Below are 24,227 nucleotides of genomic sequence, written 5' to 3'. Positions count from 1 at the left end.
CCCCCACCTATTGATTTTCGGGGGCCTAAGTGTCTGGAAAAAATAACCGGTCTACATTTCAGCACGCCTCCCTGAAAAAATTCTGGATCCACCGTGCTAGCCCCCCAAAATATTGGTTCTAGAACCGCGCGCCTGTGCAAATGATCTACTCTACCTTTAAACATCATGCTTAAATGCTCCATTCCTCTATTATCCCCATTCATAATCTCTTTCCTCAAAAGCCATTAAAAAAACTTCCAAAATTTGAAAAACTCCAATAATTTTGTTCCACCATTTTACTCAATAAAGCGCGGGTTCTCGCTACCAGTTCAGAACATTTAATGCACAGAGGTGTTTAAAACGGCAGTAAATTTGAAACCACCCACATGATGGGTTCTCGACCAATAAGAATAAAACGATAAAAACAGCATGCATGAATTTGTTTTATTTTGTTCATGCACACAGTCCATTGTCTGAATACCATAGGAATAACGGTTCCGTCAGGGGGCTGCGCCTGGCCGATGTACTTGTACAGCTGACGTCGCTGGACCATCTCCAGAATGCGACGGGACTCAGCCAGGGCTGGATCAACGGTTCGAATGATCTGAAGGACGATGTCGTCAGTCATATTGGTGTAGGCCACCATGTTATCAATTGCTTCCGACATCTTCAACGTTTTCAACATGCCCCTGTACAGGGTGCATAAAAAAGGTAATCCAAAAAAAATAATGGACAAAAGTGTTATCACCATACGTACTTTGAAGCGGAATCAATTCGTACGAAAACTTATGATGGGGACTTCACAATACTAAATCCTGTAGAATCCCTTTAAAAAAAACTCCTTGAGGATTTACAAGGATATGTGTGAGTTAGGGATTATTAAAAGAAAAGAAGCCACGTTTGCCAATGGTTGCTCATTAACCCGTTGTAAACTCTTTGAAAATAATTCAGTTGCTAATTCTACTCACCCTTCCTTAAATGTGACCTTGAAGTCTTCGTTTGCCTTTTCCAATGCTTCAACAAGCCTAAATCAAAATGCAGAATTTAAAGAAAGAAAAAGACAGAAACTAATTTATGTCCAGTAAGGGTTCAAGTGGAATCTTTTGAAAACTTAAATACAATTTGAACATCTTAGAAGAGAATAAAATTAATGCAAACAAACGAGTTTTTGGATCAGCAGCGGCAATTTGTTGTCAACATGGGGGGGAGGGAAGGGGGGACCAAGCAGCAGCTTTGAATTTTGAAAAGTGTGTGTGCTAGCGTTTGTTTATGGTGTAAATCGAGGACACACACGTGCAACATCATCGGTGAATCGAGGACAGGAACCAAATCGAGGACTCCTCGGTTAAAAAACGTGTACAAAACCAAACGAGAGCTGTTGCGAAAAAGTTAGAGTACAAACAAAGGAAAAGGGAAGAGGAACAAACAAATAACACCATAAACAAACGTGTGTGGGTATATATGGGGGGTTGTGGGGTACAGGAACAATGGGAGGTACCCCACAAGGCATTTTTTGACCTTGTGGGGTACTAAAATGGTACCCCACAAGTTTTTCACAAAATAGATATGTGGATTTTACAAAAAAACTTGGAATTTACAAGGTGGGTTGATGTGTCCCAAACGGAAGGGTTTTCAAAAAGGGAATTAAGTCTGAATTTCAGCCAAGGAAATTAATTCTGGTTAAAATAAGAGCATTTTGGAATTAGTGTGCGACATTGCAACGTTTTAGTACACGAGAACAAAGGAAATACCCCACTTGTATGCCCGTGTAAGGGTGTGTGTGAATAGGGGGTGGGCGGGGTGGTAGGGCGGTTGTTGTATACTATCTAAATACAGAGGGCGCTGTTCGAAAATGTTGGACACAAACTCACATGCATTCGGTGATCTTGTTCACCTTGTGCTGGCAAGCGCTGCGATAGATGCGGTTTCGTGCGTGGAACATGTCATACAACTTTCCACCTCCTGGAAAGGAAACAACCAAAAGACAAAGACAAATAGATCTCTTTTCAGTATTCAACCTAACAAGTACCATTGAGTTATTGAATCACCTAGTGTGACCAAAATTCCACCAAGGCAGTACAAATTTCGGTGTGATCCACCACTTGAAACAAGGTAAACGCGCACTGCCGGAGAATTCCCATTGGGCTACAATTTTATTATGCACAAAAGATCACAAACGATTGCAAAGTTTGCAGAGTGCACCAACTGTAGCTATTACAAAAATCTTAGGATACGGGGAACAGGACTAACTCATTCCAACTTATTCAGAGCACCTAGTCAGTATTTGGCCTACCCATTTAGACTCAATTCATACAATTCTGTGTACTTGGTGGATTGGATTCAGATATAAAGGACTCAACTGCCATGCAATGTTTGAGCTCTTTCTCTCCGTAAGATGATGAAATTCCAAACCAACCTTATCCCTGGCGCATATCTGCTTCTTGCCGTCCGCCTCAATGACTCGGCAGAACTTCATGAATCGGTGGCAGTCAAAGCTGCTAGAGAAGCCCAGGTTGTGGCAATCTCGCAGGAAGTAGTCCCACTTGTCCACGTCGATTCCGTTACGCTTGTTGGCGACAATCTCGTACATGAAGCTCTTGTCCTTGGTACGGCCTGTGTACGGCCAAGGTTTCTGGAAAAAAAATACGAGATGACTTATACGATTTCTTCTGAGCAGTGATGAGTGAATTTGGAAGACATACCCAGATGTAACACGGGCAAAATCTCGGGTTTCCGTAGAAATCTTAAAATGAAATTCCATGACTTTTCCCATGACATTTCCATGACAAAATTAAGGCTTTCCAGGGCCAATTTCTACGCTGCTTTGGCAAGTAGCCTTTTTTCACAAGGGGTCTATATTCGATGTTCCCCAATACCTATGTTCCCCCAAATCCTTACGATTAGGGTTACGATTAGGGGTAAGGGTTGGGGAACGTAGGTATTAGGGAACATATAGGTAGCACCCATTTTCAATATGGCCAGTCTTCTGAGGCAAGGGCGCCACCCCCTTTCAGCCTTCCAATTTGACACATTACCACTCAGCACTAGATCAGTACTTGAGTACTCGCTGGCACAAGTTGAAGTAAGTTCTCGCGAGCAGCAATTCATTTGAACGATGTATGACAAAGATAAATGGCAAAAGTGGCGTGTACTTAAATCGTGTACAAAGTCTATGGGATTTGTGGCACAAAAAGAAGCCAAAAAAATGAAAATAATCAGAACAAAAACAAAGGCTTTTCGCAATTTTTTTTTAAATTTGCGAAAAAAGCCAAAAAAATCAGAACAAAAAGAAAGGTTTTTTTTCGCACATTTGCAAAAAAGGCAATAAACTGATATGCAAGCTGGAAGACTGCGATAGCCAATAAATTATGCATCATGCACGTATGGGCTGTTTAGGATTCCATGACTTTTATCTGTAATTTTTTTTAATATCAACTTTCCATGACATCTTAAATAACACAATTCCATGATTTAAATTGAATTCCAGGGTTTCAATGACAGTCGGAATCCAGAAAGACTTAATATTAGAAGTGGTTCTGGTAAGAACCGGCAACTTTGAAACGATGTTTGGTCTGTATGTTTTGGTCTGTATTGAATTTTCTCCAGTAATTTTTCAGAACCACACAACTCACACACAAAAAATTGCCGTCACATGTACATGTGGTTCCAGCAAATTGACACCTTTTCCGGTTTTCTTTGAATACAGAACCCTACTCAGCGGTTTCACCGGGCGTAGCCCCCAGCCCCTTTACTCGACTGAATTTCTCCCTCTCACCCACGCTGAAAAAAAATATTTGCCGTACAGAAAATCATAACCATTAACTTTGCTTATGAGCTACATTTTTAATAAGCCATTTGCGAGTAACTTATACCCTTTGGGATTTACATTTGAAAAACATCTGGTACACTGACTTGCTCAGAATGCTTGGCACATTTTAACTTTGAATTCTCCAGTCGAAAGGAAGCTCTTGCATAGTTACGTGAGAGACGCTCAGCACCAATACATTGTTCACAATGGGTGAGAATGGCACAAGACACCAGACCATGCCAGAGCTGGGGGTACTAGCGTAAGGCTTGCCCCAAATCACGTGATATAGTAACAGTCTCTTTGGTTGGGAGAATGCAAAGTGAAAACGTGTAAAGCATGTGATTAAGTCAGCGTTCCAGATTTTTATTCAAATTTAACTCGCCAATAGCTTATTTGGCCCACCCTTAAGGAAAATTCTGGTAAGAACGCTCAACCCACGAAGTGAAAACCACCCCCCCCCCCACGGACCCGCACTGGCAGTTCTGCCTATGCTCTTACATCACTGGTTTGCGGCCCCAACAATTTGCTCCTTGATGAAACTGATGTCTTGGGCGTCTAAACCATACTTGGCAAAGGCGTCTATCAGTTGGTTGGCTTCGATCAGATGGTCAAACATGTCCACCGAGGCTTTCTCGTGCTGTAAAGATGGGGTGAACAGAACAATCTAAATTATCGAGACAACAAACACAAGTAAAATGGATAAAGTGTTTATGAATGATCATATAGTACGAAGCTTAGGCATTTATCTGAACCATTGTGTTAAAATCTACTTCATTAAAACCCTCCCTGATCTCTGGCTGGCAATTTCAACAGGGCCAGCCCAGCAGCCACGTGACTGTTTTTAACACTTGAGTGCTCCTGCCTTCATGAAGCACGATTGACTGGCGGTGATTGTTATGAAACCTGATATAGCAGTTGACTGCGGGAGATTGATAAGCCAGCTGTGCCTACCAGCCACCTGCGTCTGTCTGTTGATCTGACTGTCACCGTGTCTACGAGAAATATATGATATTACTCAGTGTTGGTGATAGCCAGTGTAAAAGGCGTGGCAAGGTGATAGGATTGAAATTTCGACTGTCCTTGACTGATCAAACAAAAGGAGGGATTAATTCTGACTGCGGAGATGGCTTTGTTTATCACAAGTCAGCTATGAGTCAATCACAAGGTCAGTCATCCGAGGATGCATAGACAGAAGAATGTCATCACAGTTTGCTTAAAAGGTTGTGGAATGTCTTAACACTGAAGGACTTGCGTGTGTGTTCGGAGGAATTGTGAGAGCAGGACTACAACTCTGATATTTAAATGAAGAGAAAATAACAGAAAACATTTTTGTATCAAATAAGATGATGTTCTACTTTTTATCAATGGGGTGTGGCTAAGCATTGTGGCATTATTCTCCCCTAAAGACTTTGGGAAGTCGGGTTGGTGTAGTACATGTACGAGTACGAGTACGAATAAATTTCCACTACGATTACGAGTACGAGTACGAGTATGAGTACGAGTACTTTTTCATGAGTACGAGTATGAATACGAGTACTTTTCCATGAGTACAAGTGTGAGTATAGGGATTTTTTCTTGCGAGTATGAGTACGAATACATGCATGAGAAGGCCTACGAGTACGAATACAAGTATGAGTACGGAAAAAAGTACTCGAGTACGATTGCGAGTACTAAACAATGCAAAAGGTAAGCTGGTTCACCAGCTTACAGTGTAAGGTTTAATTTCTGACAGTCTTTCGATTCAAGGGCGGATCGGGGGGTGGTGGCGCAACGGGGGCCATGCATGCCCCCCCCCCACCCCCCTCAAAAAACCCCAAACCCAATTTTAATTTGCTTTAAGTGACGTCGAATAAAGGCAGGCACTGCGTACACCACCACAACTTTTCCTCAAAAAGATTTGGTTAGAGTGGTCAGAAATTGCCTCAAAGCGCACCACATGATTCTAGAATCCAACAATTTTCGGGACACTTAATTAAGCGGGCACGAAACGTTGACTTTAACCCAAGTATGTTTACTCTAACATGTCTTTTGACATTTTTATTAAGGGAATGGGGGCAAAGTCACACAAAATCTAAAGGTACAAACTACAAGTTTATGGTACTCTCGCAGCAAAATAGGCAGCCACAAAAGAGAAAGACTTCATTCTCATGGTTAATAAATATGTTCTACATGCAGGTAAATTATGTAAGTCACACATACTTATGTTCCCCCCTACCGATGTTCCCCGAAATCCTTACCATATATAACCCATCGGTATTGGGGACGGACATAGGTATTGGGGAATATCGGGTATATAGGCCCCATATTTATTCACTATACGTAATGTGCTTCCTTAGCATATAAATATTAATTTAAAGAAACTCCACTTACATATCCAACGTCATGTTTGCCAGAACATTATTTTCTTATTTTTGGGAGAATTTTAAAAGGGTAGCCTACACAATGCACTTCAAAATAAAAATTGTAAAAAATCGCACCAAAGTAAAATTTCTCCCTTAACTTTGTAGCAGGTAGGTAAACTCAAGGTTTTATGAACGGGAATGTTTAGAGCGTGATGAAATTTCTGTGAATTTTTTTGCGATCTCAGCGGCTGCGACACGTTAAGAGACATCAGCAATATTTTCTGCTAATTGAAATCGGACACTGCAGGCAGGTGTTTTTTGTTCTGATCATGGGCGTCGCGAGGGGGGTTGCAAGGGGGGCGCTTGCCCCCCCCCCCCCGGAAAAGCAAAAAAAGAAGGGGGAAAAAAGAGGAAGAAAAAAAAAAGAAAAAAAGAAAAAGAAAAAGAGGCGCGAAGTCATAGTGGTGTAAATTTAATGAGTGGGGGGGGGGGCAAAATGTCCCTGCCCCCGTCTAAAACTGAGAAATCGAGAATTTGTTCAGAAATACAAGAATTTTTGGGGAAAAATATGTTTTGCCCCCCTCTAGAAAAAATCCTGGCGACGCCCATGGTTCTGATGGCACAGTCAGGTGGTCATATTTACTTACCGTCCACTTGGATTTCGGCTTGACAGCCGGAATGAAGAGCTGATCGAACACGTGGAAAATGGGCCATGGCCTGAATAAGAATGGAAAGTAACAACACGGGAATATTTAACTGTGTCCAAATTACTTGGCTACTGCTGGACAAAAAGACGTGTGGACTAGTGGAACTTGGTGTACCTCTACAAAGATGAAAATCTATGTTATAAATTTGTGGCGGTCATTGGGTGAAAACTGAAACTTTAATAGTAACGGAGACTAAAATGTCTTTTAGGATATACAACTTTTTTGAATAAACTTAAAGGACTCGTTAGCATTTACAAATAAAAAAAAATCTAAAATGACTGCTGATAAGGACTGCATTCAAGCCAGCCCGACTAAATCTCAACCCATCGGCTGTACATAGGCCGGGGCAGGTAAATCTCCGTTTACACATTTTCATTCTCACGCAAGTACAGTACACGATGTGACAACAAATGTAAACGCGAACAAGGATACCTAAGAATTAAAATGCCAGATGTGAAAGGAGGTCGGATCGTACGTAAATTTGGTTTTCACCCAATTAGTGATTTCTCGTCATTTTTTCCCCGAGAAATACCAAGATAAAATTCCAACATGAATGTTTCTTATGGTGATTACATTTAGATATCATTCTGTCAAAAATTATAGCAAGAAAAAGAGCAACCTAGTTTAAAATGCGCGCGCGTTCAGGAGACTCGCCACGTGACCCCTTTTTTCCCCGTCCCTATATATAAAACAAGTGAATTCACACCAAAACAAAATTGAATTCACTTCTGTCTGTAACTACCCAAAAGTATAACGTCATTTGGCCTAAAATCATGGCCTACTGGCAAAGCTGGCTTAGCAAAGACAGCAGGACTTTTCCAGCCAGTAAAACGATGAATATTTTACGACAGCTGAATAAATGCCCGACATCCAATTGGTGGGTCGTTGATCACGTGTCATTGAACTGTTTGCCCCAACGCGAGGCACGGCCGCACGGCAAAAATAGAAGTTTACTCCACGGTACATATAATATAACTTACATTGCACGGTCACGCGTTTGGTGGCTCTAGGCAATAAGATAACAAGGATTTATTCAGGTGTTGTATAAAACAAATATAATGAATGTTTCACATTCGTGCAATGGTAAGAATAATTTCATAAGGTGACAGATTGAATGTGCCACTCCACTCTGCTTTACCTCGTAGAGCGGAACATTCCATTTGGCACCTCATGAAATTGTTCTTGCCATTGCACTCACAAAGAAGTTCTTGTTAATACCCTTACCCAAGTCATGGCAGAGACCCGCAATTTCAACACAAAGGACGTCTTTCTCTGTGATGTTCAGCTCTGGCTGCCTTTCCCGCAGAGTCCGGCATAATACCCCTGCCAAGTGACACACACTGACGGAAAGTAGACAAAACGTATAGTTAGTCCCGCTAACCCTGAGCCTCTTGCTCAGAGTTATTTTTTTTGCAGAATGTCAGCCAGTGTCATGCAATTTTCAGGAGTACCGGTCCATCTGGGAAAGGCTGTGGCGGAATAATTATGTGAGGCGCTCTAGCAAAATGAGATGGAAAGCACAGGCAGAAGTGGAGAAAAATGCAAATAACCAAATGGTGTTGGAGATGACTTCTTTTCAATGTGCAGATTTGTTGATATTCATAATCTTTGACATATCTGTTACATTTATTTAAGGAAATAGTGTAAAAAAAATATGGAATAATAAAGTCTATTCAAGGGAAATCAAATGACAATGTTAATTTTCACGACTTCATACTCGAAATTTAAAGGCCTTTTTCTCAGTACACTAGAACGCCACTAAAACGGACACGATGCTGGGGTCAATAAAAAGTATTCATTATATTAGTGGTCGTTCGTTATAGTTATTGTGTATTACAAAAGGGAATGAATGTGTGCTTGGTCGGTTTTAAACACTTTGTTTAAGACCGGTTGCAGTCTGGATGCTGATAATGACCCGAGCCAAAGGCGAGGGTAATTATCTATGTGATTCGTGCGCCAACAAAAGAGGGCGCGTTTTTACCTCTTTTGAGAGCTCCGTGCTTCGACGGGACACACAGCGTACCCGTACTATCCGCTCCGTGCACAAGTACCCCATCAACGGCCAGAAAAGGAGAGTTGGGGGTGATCTAGACTGGTTCCCGATCCATCCACTGCGTATTTCGAATGTCTCCAAAGTTATTGAAGGCGGAGATTAGTCTCGGAGACCATTGCAAGTTGAATTCGAATGTATTCGCGCTCCGACGACGCCTGATGCTCACGCGAAGACGCGGTTGCTATAGCTTTTGCACACTCAGGAAGTCAAGCGTACTTTGCGCACGAACCAGTACAGTACAGTACGCGCACGCTGTGGCCCCCGTCCACGGAGCTCTCAAAAGAGGTAAAAACGCGCCCTCTTTTGATCGCGCACGGAGCCCATAATGGACCGATCCAGTAAGCTCCTCCCACTGCGCACGTGGGCAAATTAACACGTGCTCCTCTCCAATGCCACACTGCATTTCCCTGCCGCGCGCATCATACGCGCGTGCACGCATGTCGGACTTTTGTGCACGCATGTCGGACATAAATCACGGCTGTGATTGGTCAGAATACCATGGAGCGGTGCTTACTGGATCTGTCCATTGGTTCGCGTTCGAAGTACGCCCGACTTTCTGAATGTGCAAAAGCTATTAGCCACCGCGTCTTCGCTTGAATTGAGCATTGGTCTCCGAGACTAATCCCCGCCTCCAATAACTTTAGATACATTAGAACTACGCATTGGATGGATCGGGAACCAGTCTAGGTCACCCCAACTCTCCTTTTCTGGTCGTTAATGGGGTACTTGTGCACGGAGCCCATGGATAATAAGTATAGACATTGGCGCGCGCGTCGCGCGTTCTGCGTAAAGTGGCGCAGAGCGCAGCGGTGCCGATGTAGTGTGAGTTTAAGACTACGAAATATTTGCTCGTACCCCCGCCCTGCAAACAGGGCGCTGGGAAGGTCAGATGTGAGCTTCACAGAATCTTGTGAAGGAAGTTGGGATGGCATTCTGGGTAATTTAATCATGACCTATGTATAAAGCATCTGGTTGCCGCTGTAGACTGCCGTCTTACTAATGGAGATCAATGTGGACCGCGGTTAGCCAATGCGCGCAAATACCATCCGAAAAATTTGCCATAGAAATACATGCACACCATACCGCATGTGATTTCTTTTTCATTGCGGACCATGTGGACAGATTTTGAGCGTCGAAGATATGCATTTCGACCCTTCGTGAATTCGAAACGGAGCCTGAGCAACTGACGGGAGTTGAAACTTTACAAATCAGATAAGTTTTACAGATTTTCCTACATTATTAATTTATTATGCATTTCAACCCCAAAAGGGCGTCTTATTTATGAATGGGAATAAAAGAGTGACGAATGACTCAGTCTTAACGGCCGTTTCAAACATTGCAGGGTCGTGGTCGTGATGACGTGTAGGTTACAGGTAACGCACAATCTAGCCAATCAGAGCCTTAATTCGTCTGCCCTTCCCAGCGTCCTGTTTGCAGGGTTATCAACACGATGGAGCACACGCCGACTAGCAGCTGGTGTGCCCATGTTTTTCCCCCATAGGGGAAACGCCTGTCTGCAACTTCATGGCAACTTCCAATTTCTTCGTAATGAGTTCATTTTTCCACTTCAGAAATTGGGTTTCCATTTGCAGTCGCAGCACATCAGCCTCAGCACTTGATGGGCCCACCGGACCTTTCGAGCCTTCGCTCATACGTCAAAACGCGTGGGGCAAAAGTTGCGTTACGCGCACCTTTATTTCCGTAGGTTTGTATGGAAAGGTATATTTTTATGTCCGTAAAAGTAATATTTTTTGACCTGTGCTAGTTATTTCCCCAACAAAATTCCGAATGGTTATTGGGTTCCCAATTAAGTTGCATGTTCATTTCGATGTTTGGCCAGAACATCTCACATGTACCAAAATCTGGGTGTGACTTTAGATTTTTGCTTAGTTTCACGTATTAAAGTCGTAGCCTTGTGCATACAAATTACAAGCAATTTTCGTCAACAAATGACCATCTTCACTCACCTTTGACTCTTGAACAGAATGATCAAACATGTTCACACCTTGTAATCAGATATACCATTAACTGATACACATTTTTTTCCATGTACGTGAACTCGCTTGACCTTTACTTCTGGGTTAACCGGAAGGTCAAAGTTAGGTGAATTTAAAATACAGACAGCCTTGATAAATGATGCCTTGGGCAACAATTCTTATTCCCGGGCACAAAACCGCTTGACCTTCACTACTGGTGTTACCGGAAGTGCAATAAAAATTGAATTTAACTCGAAAGCGGAAGCTCTTTACAATATATAGCCAAATAAATTATGGAACTGTTTAGACTGGCATAAAGGGCACAAAATCAGCATTTTGACGTCATCATTTGAAAGGGCGCCCTCTAGCGGTACATCAAATTGGGTTTCCTTTTCCCGTCCAAATTAAACCAAATCGCCCCTTGTCATTTTTTATAGTCAACTACATCATAAGTTTGCAAGGTTTCAAAATTATGATGTCATCAGACTAGTAGTTACTGTAGGGAGAACTTAAAAAAATAACCTCATTTGATCCCTGTCATGACTTTGTTCGTAGCCCAAATAACGATATCCGTTACAATGTTGACCTTTGGATATATAATGCTGTGACGTCATCCAACCGGAAGTAAATTCATATTGAGCATGTGTCCTCTCTGAACTAAATCAGCATTCACTTTCCCTTTTTGGACTGATGACGTCATCAAACCAGAAATAACTTGAACGTGTACATAAAATGTATACTGAAATGTGATACATTTTTGTTTTAAACAAAATCATTGGTGATACTGGAAAGGTTAAATTTTCGTGATCCTTCAGCCCGCCTGTGGGCGACCGAGTGAGTAAGTGAGTGAGTGTGTGTGTTTGTTCTGACATAAAAATTATTCATAACTTAACTGGGCTGTGTCGCATGAAATAGTTGCCGGCCCGACCACTCTGCGTTTGTAACTCAACAAATTAATGCCTTCACCTCTAGTTTCATACGTTATTGTAACTTCACGATGAATATGTGTCCTCTCCGAACTAAATCAGTTTTCACCTTTCCTTTTTGGACTGATGACGTCATCAAACCAGAAATAACTTGTAAGTGTACATAAAATGTATACTGAAATTTGATACATTTTTGTTTTAAACAAAATCATCGGTTGTACGGAAAAGGTTAATTTTTCGTAATCCTTTGTTCTGACGTTAAATTATTTATAACTTAACTAGGCTGTGTCTAATGAAATAGTTGTCGGCCCGACCACTCTGCATTTGTAACTCAACAAACGCCTTGCCACTTGTTTTAAGTTGAAACTAGCTGTCAGCCTAAAACATTCTGTGCTATATTCTGTGCTAATATGTGCTATGTTCGGCGAAGTTTCAAGTTCGGTTCGGTAGTCCGGCTGCAGCACTACTTTCTGCCTCACTGCTCAGTATAAATGTACATAGAGAAAAACGGGGGATGTTCATTATAGAAAAATTGTTTAGGTGTAGCGGTGATTTATCCGGGCTATTGCACTTGACACTAGTCTCCTTCTCAAGATGCTTCTTACCCCAATGAATGCTCGAATCTGTTGTGTGCTGCACCAGGGAAAACCAAGTAACCACAGCCCATCTGTTTGATGTAACGCAACCTCTGGAACTGCGGAGTGTCGATGATCTGAACGCAGAGTGGATGCAGCTCAATTTGCCCATGGATTGGGTCGTTAAATACCTAATAATGGGGAAAACACAGAAACACAGTAACAGCACATTAAAGGGTCCATGAAATGAATTCTTCTTAGAAACATATCATGCTGAGGCTTTTCGCATGCGTCAAGTCGTCACCAAACGTTGTCTAACCACAACAGGCTGTGCATACATGCACAGCCGCCAAGTTCAACACACAATGTTTTCGGACTTTGTGTGTGTCTACAAAACAACTGGGAGATTAGCGTGTTTAGACGTCATCCAGTGGCGAGTCGAGGCACGCTTGATGTTTTAACCCATTATGTTCGTGCCCATGGGCATCGCTAGGATGGGGCGGGGGGGGGGGGGGCGGGCTTGGAAAAGAAAAAAATAGGAGAAAAAAGAAGAAGGCAAAAAAGGAGAAGACGAGGTGCGTAGTCATATTGCTGTTAATTTAACGCACATTCAACAACATAGGCGTCAGCAGGGGTGTCAATGGGGTGTGGTGGGGTGTTCCCCCCCCCACCCCACCCTCGAAAAATGATATATTGAGAATATGCTAGAGAAGTACAAGGATTTTTTGGAAATAATGTGCTTTGCCCCCTCTAAAAAAATCCTGGCGACGCCGATGGCCGTACTTGTACACATGTACAGACAGCCAGATCGTGTTAACACGTCATCAGACGCGAACTGGTTAAACATTTAAATTTATCCACAGATGCTTTTCCCGATAACTGAGGGTGCTGTTGCTGTAATGTTCAGTACTTTCGGGAAGACACTGTTCAATTTTGGGTTTTTATGTGCAATTGTGAACGCATAATTTTGCTCATTGAAAACATCTAAGAAAAGTTTGCTAATGGGCTTAGTGCCATATATTGACACAAGAATGAATCACCAAAGAATGTACAATTTAGGACAGCGAATTATCCAAAATTCTGCAAAATATTTGTGCTAAAAAAACTTTCACAATAAGGTTTCTGCCCGATATGACATCAAACTTCTGCTCATGAATATGGATATTCGCACAAGCATGAAATAAAAAAAAATCTGCACCTGAAACTTGTGCGATCCCACTGGCATGTTGGCAGTTTTTATACACTCAGTTAGTACGGATACTTCTCAGTGTTCCTAACCAAAATGGAAGATTTCATGAAGTTGTCTTGCATCAAATGGAATACCTTTCATGCAAAGCGAATGACCATGAAAACTACAGATCTCTTTAAGCTTTTTAGTTTATCCTCATAGTTTTCTGCTGGAATGCCTATTTCTTTTTCTATTTTATTTTTCACACCGGCTTCTTGAACTTTGACTCTTTCACTCTGCCTTCATTACTTTGCAATTATTTCGATCAGTTGTCATGTTTAACGTGTACCATCCTACCATTTTATGTCTGATAGCAGACGCTGTGGTTTGTTATCAATTTGTTTATACAACTTTTCATCACGGGTCTCTTGAACTTTGACTCTTTCAGTTTACAAGAGATGTGCAAATGTCGTAAAATTGCATCCACTAAGAAATAAGAAATATTGCTCAAGGCACTGTCTACAATCTCACGAAAAAATGAACACGATACTATATTAAGTTCAAGAGATATAGGTCAAACTATTTTGTCGAATTGTGCCCTTAAATCGCTTGTAATTTGATACCTTATGACGTCATAACGACGCAACAAAATTTATACATCTTCGTAACATGGTACAAGTTCACGCTAGGTTTTATGATCATCCCCGTAAAAAGGAAACCGTTCGGATGAATTTTTTTATTATTTTTTATTTTAGACTACTTTAGACGCGCACCATTGGCGCAATACAAAATATTGTTCGCCATACCCTCTTGACCCCAATATGCCGTGTTTTAGAAAAAACTCCCAATTATAAAAAGCGCCAAATTGGCGCTTTTGCCAGCCCAACTTTTGAATCTCATATGACGTCATCAAAAGTCACAATGTGCTTCCATTAACAAGTTGTCATAATTATAAACGTGAACAAAACACTGGTTAACATCTAAAATGCATTGGTCCATCAAACAGCCATTAATGTGGCTCAATAGTTAACAAGAGGCAAGCACACTGTTTGGCGGGAAATTCCCTTTTGCCCCCCCCCCCCCCAACAAAATAAACCATAAAGAGAATACAAAAGAGAGAGACCGCTTGTATGGAGCGTCAAAAGTGGACAACCGTATTTTCTCATTTTCTGCTTGTGGAATTTTAGGTTTTTCAAAATGGCAACACCGGATTTTAAAAAACTCAATTTTCTACTAGCAAAAATTTGGATTTTACTTTTACGACAATCTGGGTGCCTCAAAAGTGGACAACTAAAAATCTCAAATTCTTACTAGCAAAAAAGTACGGTGCGTCAAAAGTGGACAACTGTATTTTCCAATTTTCTGCTAGTAGAAATTTAATTTTTTGAAATGGCCTCACTGGATTTTAAAAAACTTAATTTTCTGTTAGCAGAAATTTAGATTTTACTTTTAGACAATCTCGGGGTATTTCCCGGTGTGATGCATGATAAGGGTATTTCCAAGTGTGATACATGATAGGGGTATCTCCAAGCGTGATGCATGATAAGGGTATTTCCAAGTGTGATGCATGATGGGTATTTCCAAGTGTGATGCATGATAGGGGCAACCTCGTCCCCAGTGCTTACTTTATTTCCAACGTTGTTTCCAATAGTAAACCATGGATAGGAAACTTCCTTCCTGCATCCTGATTCGATACCGCAATTGGCTAGAAATGGATTTTTATCGTGTACTTGGTGTTGTTATTCACAACGTGCAGTACGTGTTTTCGTGATCATTCGTCCACGCCTTCTCGAAAATATTCATTTCCTTTCCAGTTTGTTAATATTAATATGTAATGTGATAATGCATGTTGTCTCGTTAAGATCGTAACAGTTTAATTAAAATAAAATCATGTTTTCGTAACTCCATGCTCGCGCTGCGACGAATTGATTCTGTTTTTACCCCAGACACCGCATACAAAAACAAACGCAAATGTAACGCACAGGCAGGCACCAGACTACCCCTAATTTGCATACGTGTTCAAAAATCTTGCACATGCAAATAATGATCCAATACCAGGATAAGAGAGCAGGTATAGGTGGGCGCGTACTGCTCGACACCCTGGGGGCGAGGTTGTGATAGCTATTTCCCAGTATGAGAATCGTTCCACATTGCATTGCGTGATAGGGGGATTTCCCAGTGTGAGAAATATTTTTAACTGTAACTGTAGTCTGTATATGTAGTGGGCATTTAGAGGGGCACTGCTAGTCCTGAAATCCCTGAAAACTTAATTTTCTGTTAGCAGAAATTTAGATTTTACTTTTAGACAATCTCGGTGCCTCAAAAGTGGACAAGTAAAAATCTCACATTCTTACATGCAAAAGTTATGATGCTCCAAAAGTGGACAACTGCGTTTTCCCATTTCCTGCTATAGCAGAAATTTTATTTTAAAAGTGATGTCGCCCATTTTAAAAGTGCCATTCTTTTTTTGCAAGCAGAAAATTATGTGGATTTTACTTTGACGCCTCAAAGTGCATAACTAAAAATCACGGAGACACAGCTAGCACCCCTCTGTTCGAAATAAAACATTCCCAAAGATATAGGATCGTTGGGTCTGTTTACTTGAGCGGCTAATTTGACAGTCCTTTGTGTAGCCTACTTATCACCGCCAGTTTCCGACCCAGCTCCAGTTCACGCGTCTCGCATTTCTATTGGGTTACCCATGTACGGTCAGTTCGTTGTTCCATCTTCATATTCCGTTTTGATTGGCCGTTTCTTGTAACCTGAGCGAAAATCTCATTGGATGGCGCGGAAAGAGAGAGGAGAGGCGGTCAGTACTAAGGATAACAGTGTATCAGCCGGTTGTACCGGCTGATATTTTACACACACCACATGAAGTTAGGGTTAACGACTGCGGTGTGAGTAGATAGGCCTATGAGTGATTTATTTTTTTCTCTCGATTTCCCCCCCTTCATGCACGTCGTGTTCCCTAATGTGGCGCACTTCGAAGCTTACCCGACTGCTGCTGGTGCTTAAAATAACGCGACCGAACCCTAGTTTTCCTACGCATGACAAAATCAAACGAAATTTGTTTCATAAAGTTTCTATTGTTACTTTGCTGCTGGTCTACCGACCACACAGTACTGCAGTACTGACCGCCTCTCCTCGCCTTCCCCCCGCCCCCCCCCTCCTCCTAAAAAAAATGAGTAGGGCCTATATAATAAGTGCATGAAGGGGATAAATCGACTCACACCGCAGTCGTTAACCCTAACTTCGTGTGGTGTGTGTAAAATATCAGCCGGTACAACCGGCTGATACACTGTTATCCTTAGGGGTAGGTTTTCAGACTTTTTTTCTATTTTTTTTTCAAAACTCCACTCCCAGTACAGCTAGTCACAAAGGGCATTTAAGTCGAACATGTTTAATATTACGGAAGTAGTGCGATAAACATATTGGGCAATATAAGGATATTTCCCAGTGTGAGATTCTGAGAAATCTTTCACATTGCGTGATAGGGGTATTTCCCAGTGTGAGAAATCTTTCACATTGCGTGATAGGGGTATTTCCCGGTGTGATGCATGATAAGGGTATTTCCAAGTGTGATACATGATAGGGGTATCTCCAAGCGTGATGCATGATAAGGGTATTTCCAAGTGTGATGCATGATGGGTATTTCCAAGTGTGATGCATGATAGGGGCAACCTCGTCCCCAGTGCTTACTTTATTTCCAACGTTGTTTCCAATAGTAAACCATGGATAGGAAACTTCCTTCCTGCATCCTGATTCGATACCGCAATTGGCTAGAAATGGATTTTTATCGTGTACTTGGTGTTGTTATTCACAACGTGCAGTACGTGTTTTCGTGATCATTCGTCCACGCCTTCTCGAAAATATTCATTTCCTTTCCAGTTTGTTAATATTAATATGTAATGTGATAATGCATGTTGTCTCGTTAAGATCGTAACAGTTTAATTAAAATAAAATCATGTTTTCGTAACTCCATGCTCGCGCTGCGACGAATTGATTCTGTTTTTACCCCAGACACCGCATACAAAAACAAACGCAAATGTAACGCACAGGCAGGCACCAGACTACCCCTAATTTGCATACGTGTTCAAAAATCTTGCACATGCAAATAATGATCCAATACCAGGATGAGAGAGCAGGTATAGGTGGGCGCGTACTGCTCGACACCCTGGGGGCGAGGTTGTGATAGCTATTTCCCAGTATGAGAATCGTTCCACATTGCATTGCGTGATAGGGGGATTTCCCAGTGTGAGAAATATTTTTAACTGTAACTGTAGTCTGTATATGTAGTGGGCATTTAGAGGGGCACTGCTAGTCCTGAAATCCCTGAAAACTTAATTTTCTGTTAGCAGAAATTTAAATTTTACTTTTAGACAATCTCGGTGCCTCAAAAGTGGACAAGTAAAAATCTCACATTCTTACATGCAAAAGTTATGATGCTCCAAAAGTGGACAACTGCGTTTTCCCATTTCCTGCTATAGCAGAAATTTTATTTTAAAAGTGATGTCGCCCATTTTAAAAGTGCCATTCTTTTTTTGCAAGCAGAAAATTATGTGGATTTTACTTTGACGCCTCAAAGTGCATAACTAAAAATCACGGAGACACAGCTAGCACCCCTCTGTTCGAAATAAAACATTCCCAAAGATATAGGATCGTTGGGTCTGTTTACTTGAGCGGCTAATTTGACAGTCCTTTGTGTAGCCTACTTATCACCGCCAGTTTCCGACCCAGCTCCAGTTCACGCGTCTCGCATTTCTATTGGGTTACCCATGTACGGTCAGTTCGTTGTTCCATCTTCATATTCCGTTTTGATTGGCCGTTTCTTGTAACCTGAGCGAAAATCTCATTGGATGGCGCGGAAAGAGAGAGGAGAGGCGGTCAGTACTAAGGATAACAGTGTATCAGCCGGTTGTACCGGCTGATATTTTACACACACCACATGAAGTTAGGGTTAACGACTGCGGTGTGAGTAGATAGGCCTATGAGTGATTTATTTTTTTCTCTCGATTTCCCCCCCTTCATGCACGTCGTGTTCCCTAATGTGGCGCACTTCGAAGCTTACCCGACTGCTGCTGGTGCTTAAAATAACGCGACCGAACCCTAGTTTTCCTACGCATGACAAAATCAAACGAAATTTGTTTCATAAAGTTTCTATTGTTACTTTGCTGCTGGTCTACCGACCACACAGTACTGCAGTACTGACCGCCTCTCCTCGCCTTCCCCCCGCCCCCCCCCCCTCCTCCTAAAAAAAATGAGTAGGGCCTATATAATAAGTGCATGAAGGGGGAAATCGACTCACACCGCAGTCGTTAACCCTAACTTCGTGTGGTGTGTGTAAAATATCAGCCGGTACAACCGGCTGATACACTGTTATCCTTAGGGGTAGGTTTTCAGACTATTTTGCTGTTTTTTTTTCAAAACTCCACTCCCAGTAGAGCTAGTCACAAAGGGCATTTAAGTCGAACATGTTTAATATTACGGAAGTAGTGCGATAAACATATTGGGCAATATAAGGATATTTCCCAGTGTGAGATTCTGAGAAATCTTTCACATTGCGTGATAGGGGTATTTCCCAGTGTGAGAAATCTTTCACATTAGGTGATAGGGGTATTTCCCGGTGTGATGCATGATAAGGGTATTTCCAAGTGTGATACATGATAGGGGTATCTCCAAGCGTGATGCATGATAAGGGTATTTCCAAGTGTGATGCATGATGGGTATTTCCAAGTGTGATGCATGATAGGGGCAACCTCGTCCCCAGTGCTTACTTTATTTCCAACGTTGTTTCCAATAGTAAACCATGGATAGGAAACTTCCTTCCTGCATCCTGATTCGATACCGCAATTGGCTAGAAATGGATTTATATCGTGTACTTGGTGTTGTTATTCACAACGTGCAGTACGTGTTTTCGTGATCATTCGTCCACGCCTTCTCGAAAATATTCATTTCCTTTCCAGTTTGTTAATATTAATATGAAATGTGATAATGCATGTTGTCTCGTTAAGATCGTAACAGTTTAATTAAAATAAAATCATGTTTTCGTAACTCCATGCTCGCGCTGCGACGAATTGATTCTGTTTTTACCCCAGACACCGCATACAAAAACAAACGCAAATGTAACGCACAGGCAGGCACCAGACTACCCCTAATTTGCATACGTGTTCAAAAATCTTGCACATGCAAATAATGATCCAATACCAGGATGAGAGAGCAGGTATAGGTGGGCGCGTACTGCTCGACACCCTGGGGGCGAGGTTGTGATAGCTATTTCCCAGTATGAGAATCGTTCCACATTGCATTGCGTGATAGGGGGATTTCCCAGTGTGAGAAATATTTTTAACTGTAACTGTAGTCTGTATATGTAGTGGGCATTTAGAGGGGCACTGCTAGTCCTGAAATCCCTGAAAAGTGGCATCTTTTGAATTGTTTACTTGTCCTTTTTCAAACATCTGGTTGAAAGGAAACTAACCTAATGTCTTACCGCTCCTGAGAAAAGACAAAAAAAACACCTTGTCGTTTACATCAGACACGACAGAGTACACATACGTTTTTCCTGTCGTTTTAATTCAATGTACGGTACATTGTGTGTGTCACATAATTACACACAGCACCAATGCACGTGTGGTTTCTTAGGGGTCCGCTCATAAGTCCGACGCCTCATAGGTCCGACGCCTCATTTAAGTCCGACAAAATCGCATCCCCTAACCAAAAATAAAGGTCCATAAGTCCGACGCCTCATAGGTCCAGCGCCTCATAAGTCCGACGCCTCATAGCTAGCTCCGACGCCTCGTAGGTCCGACAAATGAAACGCCTCGTTTTTCCGACGTCGGACTCATGAGGCGTCGGACCTATGAGGCGGAATAAATAAATTGTATGCCTCATAAGTCCGACGCCTCATAAGTCCGAAATTTCGGAATGAGGCGTCGGACCTATGAGGCGTCGTCTTATGACACGGCCCCGTTTCCTTACATGTCCGGAAAAGGCGAACACTTTCAGAACACAACAGAGAATAAACCAAACCGTTTTATAGCTCCACAGCTAAATGGACCAGGCATATATGGGATCATTTGCGTGTATCATCACAAGAGTAATCTTGAGTAAAGATCTGGTACTTAACAATAAACCTGCAAATTTATGCCATCTGGTTTGCTGTTACAGAAAATCAAGAATATTAGATTGACTGATCGTTGAAATAAAAAACGCTATTGACGGAGTCAAGTTTTGTGATAAAAAAGGTTATGCATGTTTTTTTTTTATTGTTTTCTCAAAAAAAGTGTAATATCGACTGAGCTAAAACTTCAACGGGTTTGGTTTTGAACGTTCAGTCCTCTTTGGATTGTGAGTAGAATTCCAACTGGAAAGGAACAAAATGCATGAAAAACGAAAAACGTCCTATATGCCTTTAAATCAATCACAACCCAATGAATAGCTAGCACAGCATGAAAAGGCACATGTAAAGCAAGGCAAAGAAAAGCACAGAATGAAATATAAGTACAACTTCAATATAATGAACATAGTGGAGTGCTAAATAATAGACATTTTCAGCAGCCATTTTGTGGTACACAAATTCATGTTTCTTTCTTTGCAAAGTTCTACTGTATATACCCAACGGGAGAGAGTCCTCCACAGGCAAGCAAAACAATAACATACAAGTAATCATACCAGATTCATAATGCATTAACAAACCTTTAGGGAATCTACATGGACTTTGGTCCTGGCGTCGTCACAAGGTTTCTTCAGATTCTGGAAGCCTTGGAGTAACTCTAATGCAAACAAAATAGATAAAGATCCACAGTGTACAAAACATGGGCCAGTCCTCACGGATATCTCAAATCATTCACGAAAGTGGTATGCAACAAATTGTGGCATTTGACAGACAATAAAACCAAACAACTAATATGTTTTTCTCCATCTCCCTCAACATCAAGACTGTTCACATTTCATCAAAGGCGGTGTTGGCGGATCCAGAACACAATTTTTTTTTTTGGGGGGGGGGCCAACAAAATTCTTGGTCTCCCAAAAAGTGGGTCCAAAAATTACGGTGTGGAAATTTGTTTTGGATTCTAGATGCTATGTGGTGCGATCTGAGGCAATTTCTGATCACTTTAACCAATGTTTTTTTAGGAAAAGATGGTAGTGTACTCATTGCCTGCCTTTATTGCGACGTTACGTAAAAAAACTTGGATTCGTGGTTTTTTTTGGGGGGGGGGGCATGGCCCCCTTTGCGCCCCCCCCCCCCCCCTCCCTGGATCCGCCCTTGCATTTCATCATCGGCACCACGAACCGACACTCACGCGCTAGTGGGTGTCAGTTCATGAAACCACTTAAGGCCAAAAAAAAAGTCTCCGGTTTCTGGTATGCGCGCATAAGGTTGGTTTCCTTTCAAACAGATGTTTGAAATAGGCCAAGTAAACAATCCAAAACATGACACTTTTGGGGATTTCAGGACCTAGTGCCCCTTTGATTGACAAAAGAGTTACTTTTTTCTTACATCACACCAATCATGCGTAGCAATTCTACCGTCAGCCTGTCAAGAACTTTGCCAGATATTTTTTGCTCTATTCATAAATCAAAGATTTCAATCTCTCAGGTTACTAGCCTTAAGCCTAATATCTGTCGTTTTGTTATAGATGCAGCATACCTACACATTCTTCACACAATTATATTTTAGCTTAACTTGCAAAGGGCAGGTTGTGGTCAGAAGCATTGGCATTTTTTATTGTGTTCAAGTTGATTTATTGATTTATTGATTTATTATTAATTAATTAATTTATTTGTTTATCTTATTTTTTTTTTGGAGGGCGGTGTTTATAGTTTTTTTTCATTATTAAGACTGGGCAATCTATGACAGACCAGAGAGTCAAAAGAATTATCATATTGCAGCCATTTGATTTTTTTTCTCTTTCGAATCAATGTTACCAAAGCGAGGCTGGAAGGAAAATTAGTCTGGTTCCTTTTGCAGAAAAACATTAACATTCAGGAATGTTATTGGATACAGGGAACATGCCTGAAATGGTGGCAGCATGATAAAGGTCTATAGAGTTATCTATGAAGGTTAGTTCACCATGAAACTACTGTACTAGTGTACATGAGCTTGACTCTTACTGAGCTAATGCATGTAGCACCCACAACTTAATTAGTCATGGTAGAGGTTCATGACAGTTGAGAAGTTGGGTTTTTTAACAGCTTGTTAGACCATTGTATGCAAACACACGTAAATGTTTCTGGTAAAATCAAAACAATTAATTTATTGAATACATGCTTCTACCTTACCTTTAAACGACTGTGCCTCATCAGGAGTAAACCTTCTATTAGATTTTAGATAATTGTCGAGGCTGTCCGGTGTCCAGTTTTCCAGGTCAGCAAATACTTGGCTGGTCGAATCGTCCTGTGACGACACACTCTCATCTGTTTTCTGGCGTTTGGCACGCTGCTGGGCAGACATTTTGGGGTGGGCAGCTTTATTCTCACCAGAAACAATGAAGTGGGAAATCTCTAGTATCTTGGCAGCTATATCATACTCCTGCCAAGCATGGAGTTGAAAACTGTGATGTGCTGTGGCTCAACAAAGGTCAATGCAAAGCCAATGCCTAGTACGCCTGTCGTATCTGATTGGTTGGTCGTTGATCACAGCTCACATGATCACTGGTCCCACTGCAGGCCCAAGGCCCACCTATACACCCCACAATAGAGTTCCAAACCACTGCACAACCAGGAAGTTCAATTGCAAGGTCACAATTGGTGTTCAGGCATATTATGAATCTGCTGCTAAATTATTTCTCATTCAGGGCCAGTAACCTAACATGGTGGCAGCAGTGGTTGATACAGTATAAAATAACCGTCATTTTGCATTCCACTTTTCGCATGAAAAAGTGACATTTACGCTACAACTTTCGAACGAATTGTTGTGAGTTTCACGGGAACACGTAGACATCGCAATGACGCAGTCTACATCGTTGGGGGCGGTATCCAGCGCTCCGTTAATTGGCCGTCTCGACCAGTACGACCAAGTTGAAGACATTCGCAACTACATCGAGCGTCTTAACCTCTATTTTGTTGCAAATGACATCCCTGCGGCGAAACAATCGGCAGTTCTGTTGAGTGCAGTTGGTGCTACTGTCTACAAGACTGTAAAAAGCTTAGCTGAACCAACTGCAGTGTCTGCAAAGAGCTTCAAAGAACTCTGTGATATGCTTGTACAGTCAATTGACCGGTTCCGCAATTTGACCAGTTCCGCAATTTCGGAAAACTAGCTCTCGTTTTCAGGAAGACGAAAACGCCAAGGACTTAAACTTTGGTACCGATGGAAAGGTTATTCAATCTACTTTTCAAAAATGGTTTTAGTTTTAGGATACTCACTTGCATTTAAAAATAAATCCCCTACGACCGTCACTTGCCGTTAACGAACTGCCGAAATGGAACGCGCACGGAAGCGTGATTTCATGTTTGTCGGCCTGCTAGTGCTACACGATTGTTCAGGGGAATTAAATCATGGCCATAGAGTCAACTTGTTCGGAAATTATTCATTATTCCACCATACAAATATAAGATTTGAAGTCTTTGAATTTGTTTTTCTATACCCACCAGAGTAACTGCTGGTCGTTTGGCCGGTTCCGCAAACGCATTCATACTGCCTATACAATACACTGGCCATGGTGTGACTGTATTAACCAGTGCTGCTATTGAT

The 24,227-nt window shown here is 41.6% G+C and overlaps 1 protein-coding gene across 1 annotated transcript; it reads right to left on the bottom strand.

Annotated features, from left to right (window-relative positions):
- Window positions 1-506: 506 nt before the first annotated feature.
- On the bottom strand, window positions 507-23,453 carry LOC119739092 (deoxynucleoside triphosphate triphosphohydrolase SAMHD1-like; the record flags this gene model as incomplete). The annotated part of the gene is given in 12 exon segments (XM_038213926.1): window positions 507-668; window positions 948-1,004; window positions 1,851-1,938; window positions 2,392-2,611; window positions 3,732-3,759; window positions 4,291-4,424; window positions 6,777-6,832; window positions 6,835-6,846; window positions 8,061-8,176; window positions 12,397-12,557; window positions 21,227-21,303; window positions 22,814-23,453. Coding segments are annotated over 12 exon segments (1,283 nt in total), but the record flags the coding sequence as incomplete, so codon positions are not given.
- Window positions 23,454-24,227: the final 774 nt, after the last annotated feature.

The sequence above is a fragment of the Patiria miniata genome, unplaced genomic scaffold, assembly GCF_015706575.1.
Source record: "Patiria miniata isolate m_02_andy unplaced genomic scaffold, ASM1570657v1 HiC_scaffold_30, whole genome shotgun sequence".
Taxonomy (NCBI): domain Eukaryota; kingdom Metazoa; phylum Echinodermata; class Asteroidea; order Valvatida; family Asterinidae; genus Patiria; species Patiria miniata.
Note: the sequence above shows the minus strand (reverse complement) of the source record. Positions and strands in the feature narration are given on the sequence as shown.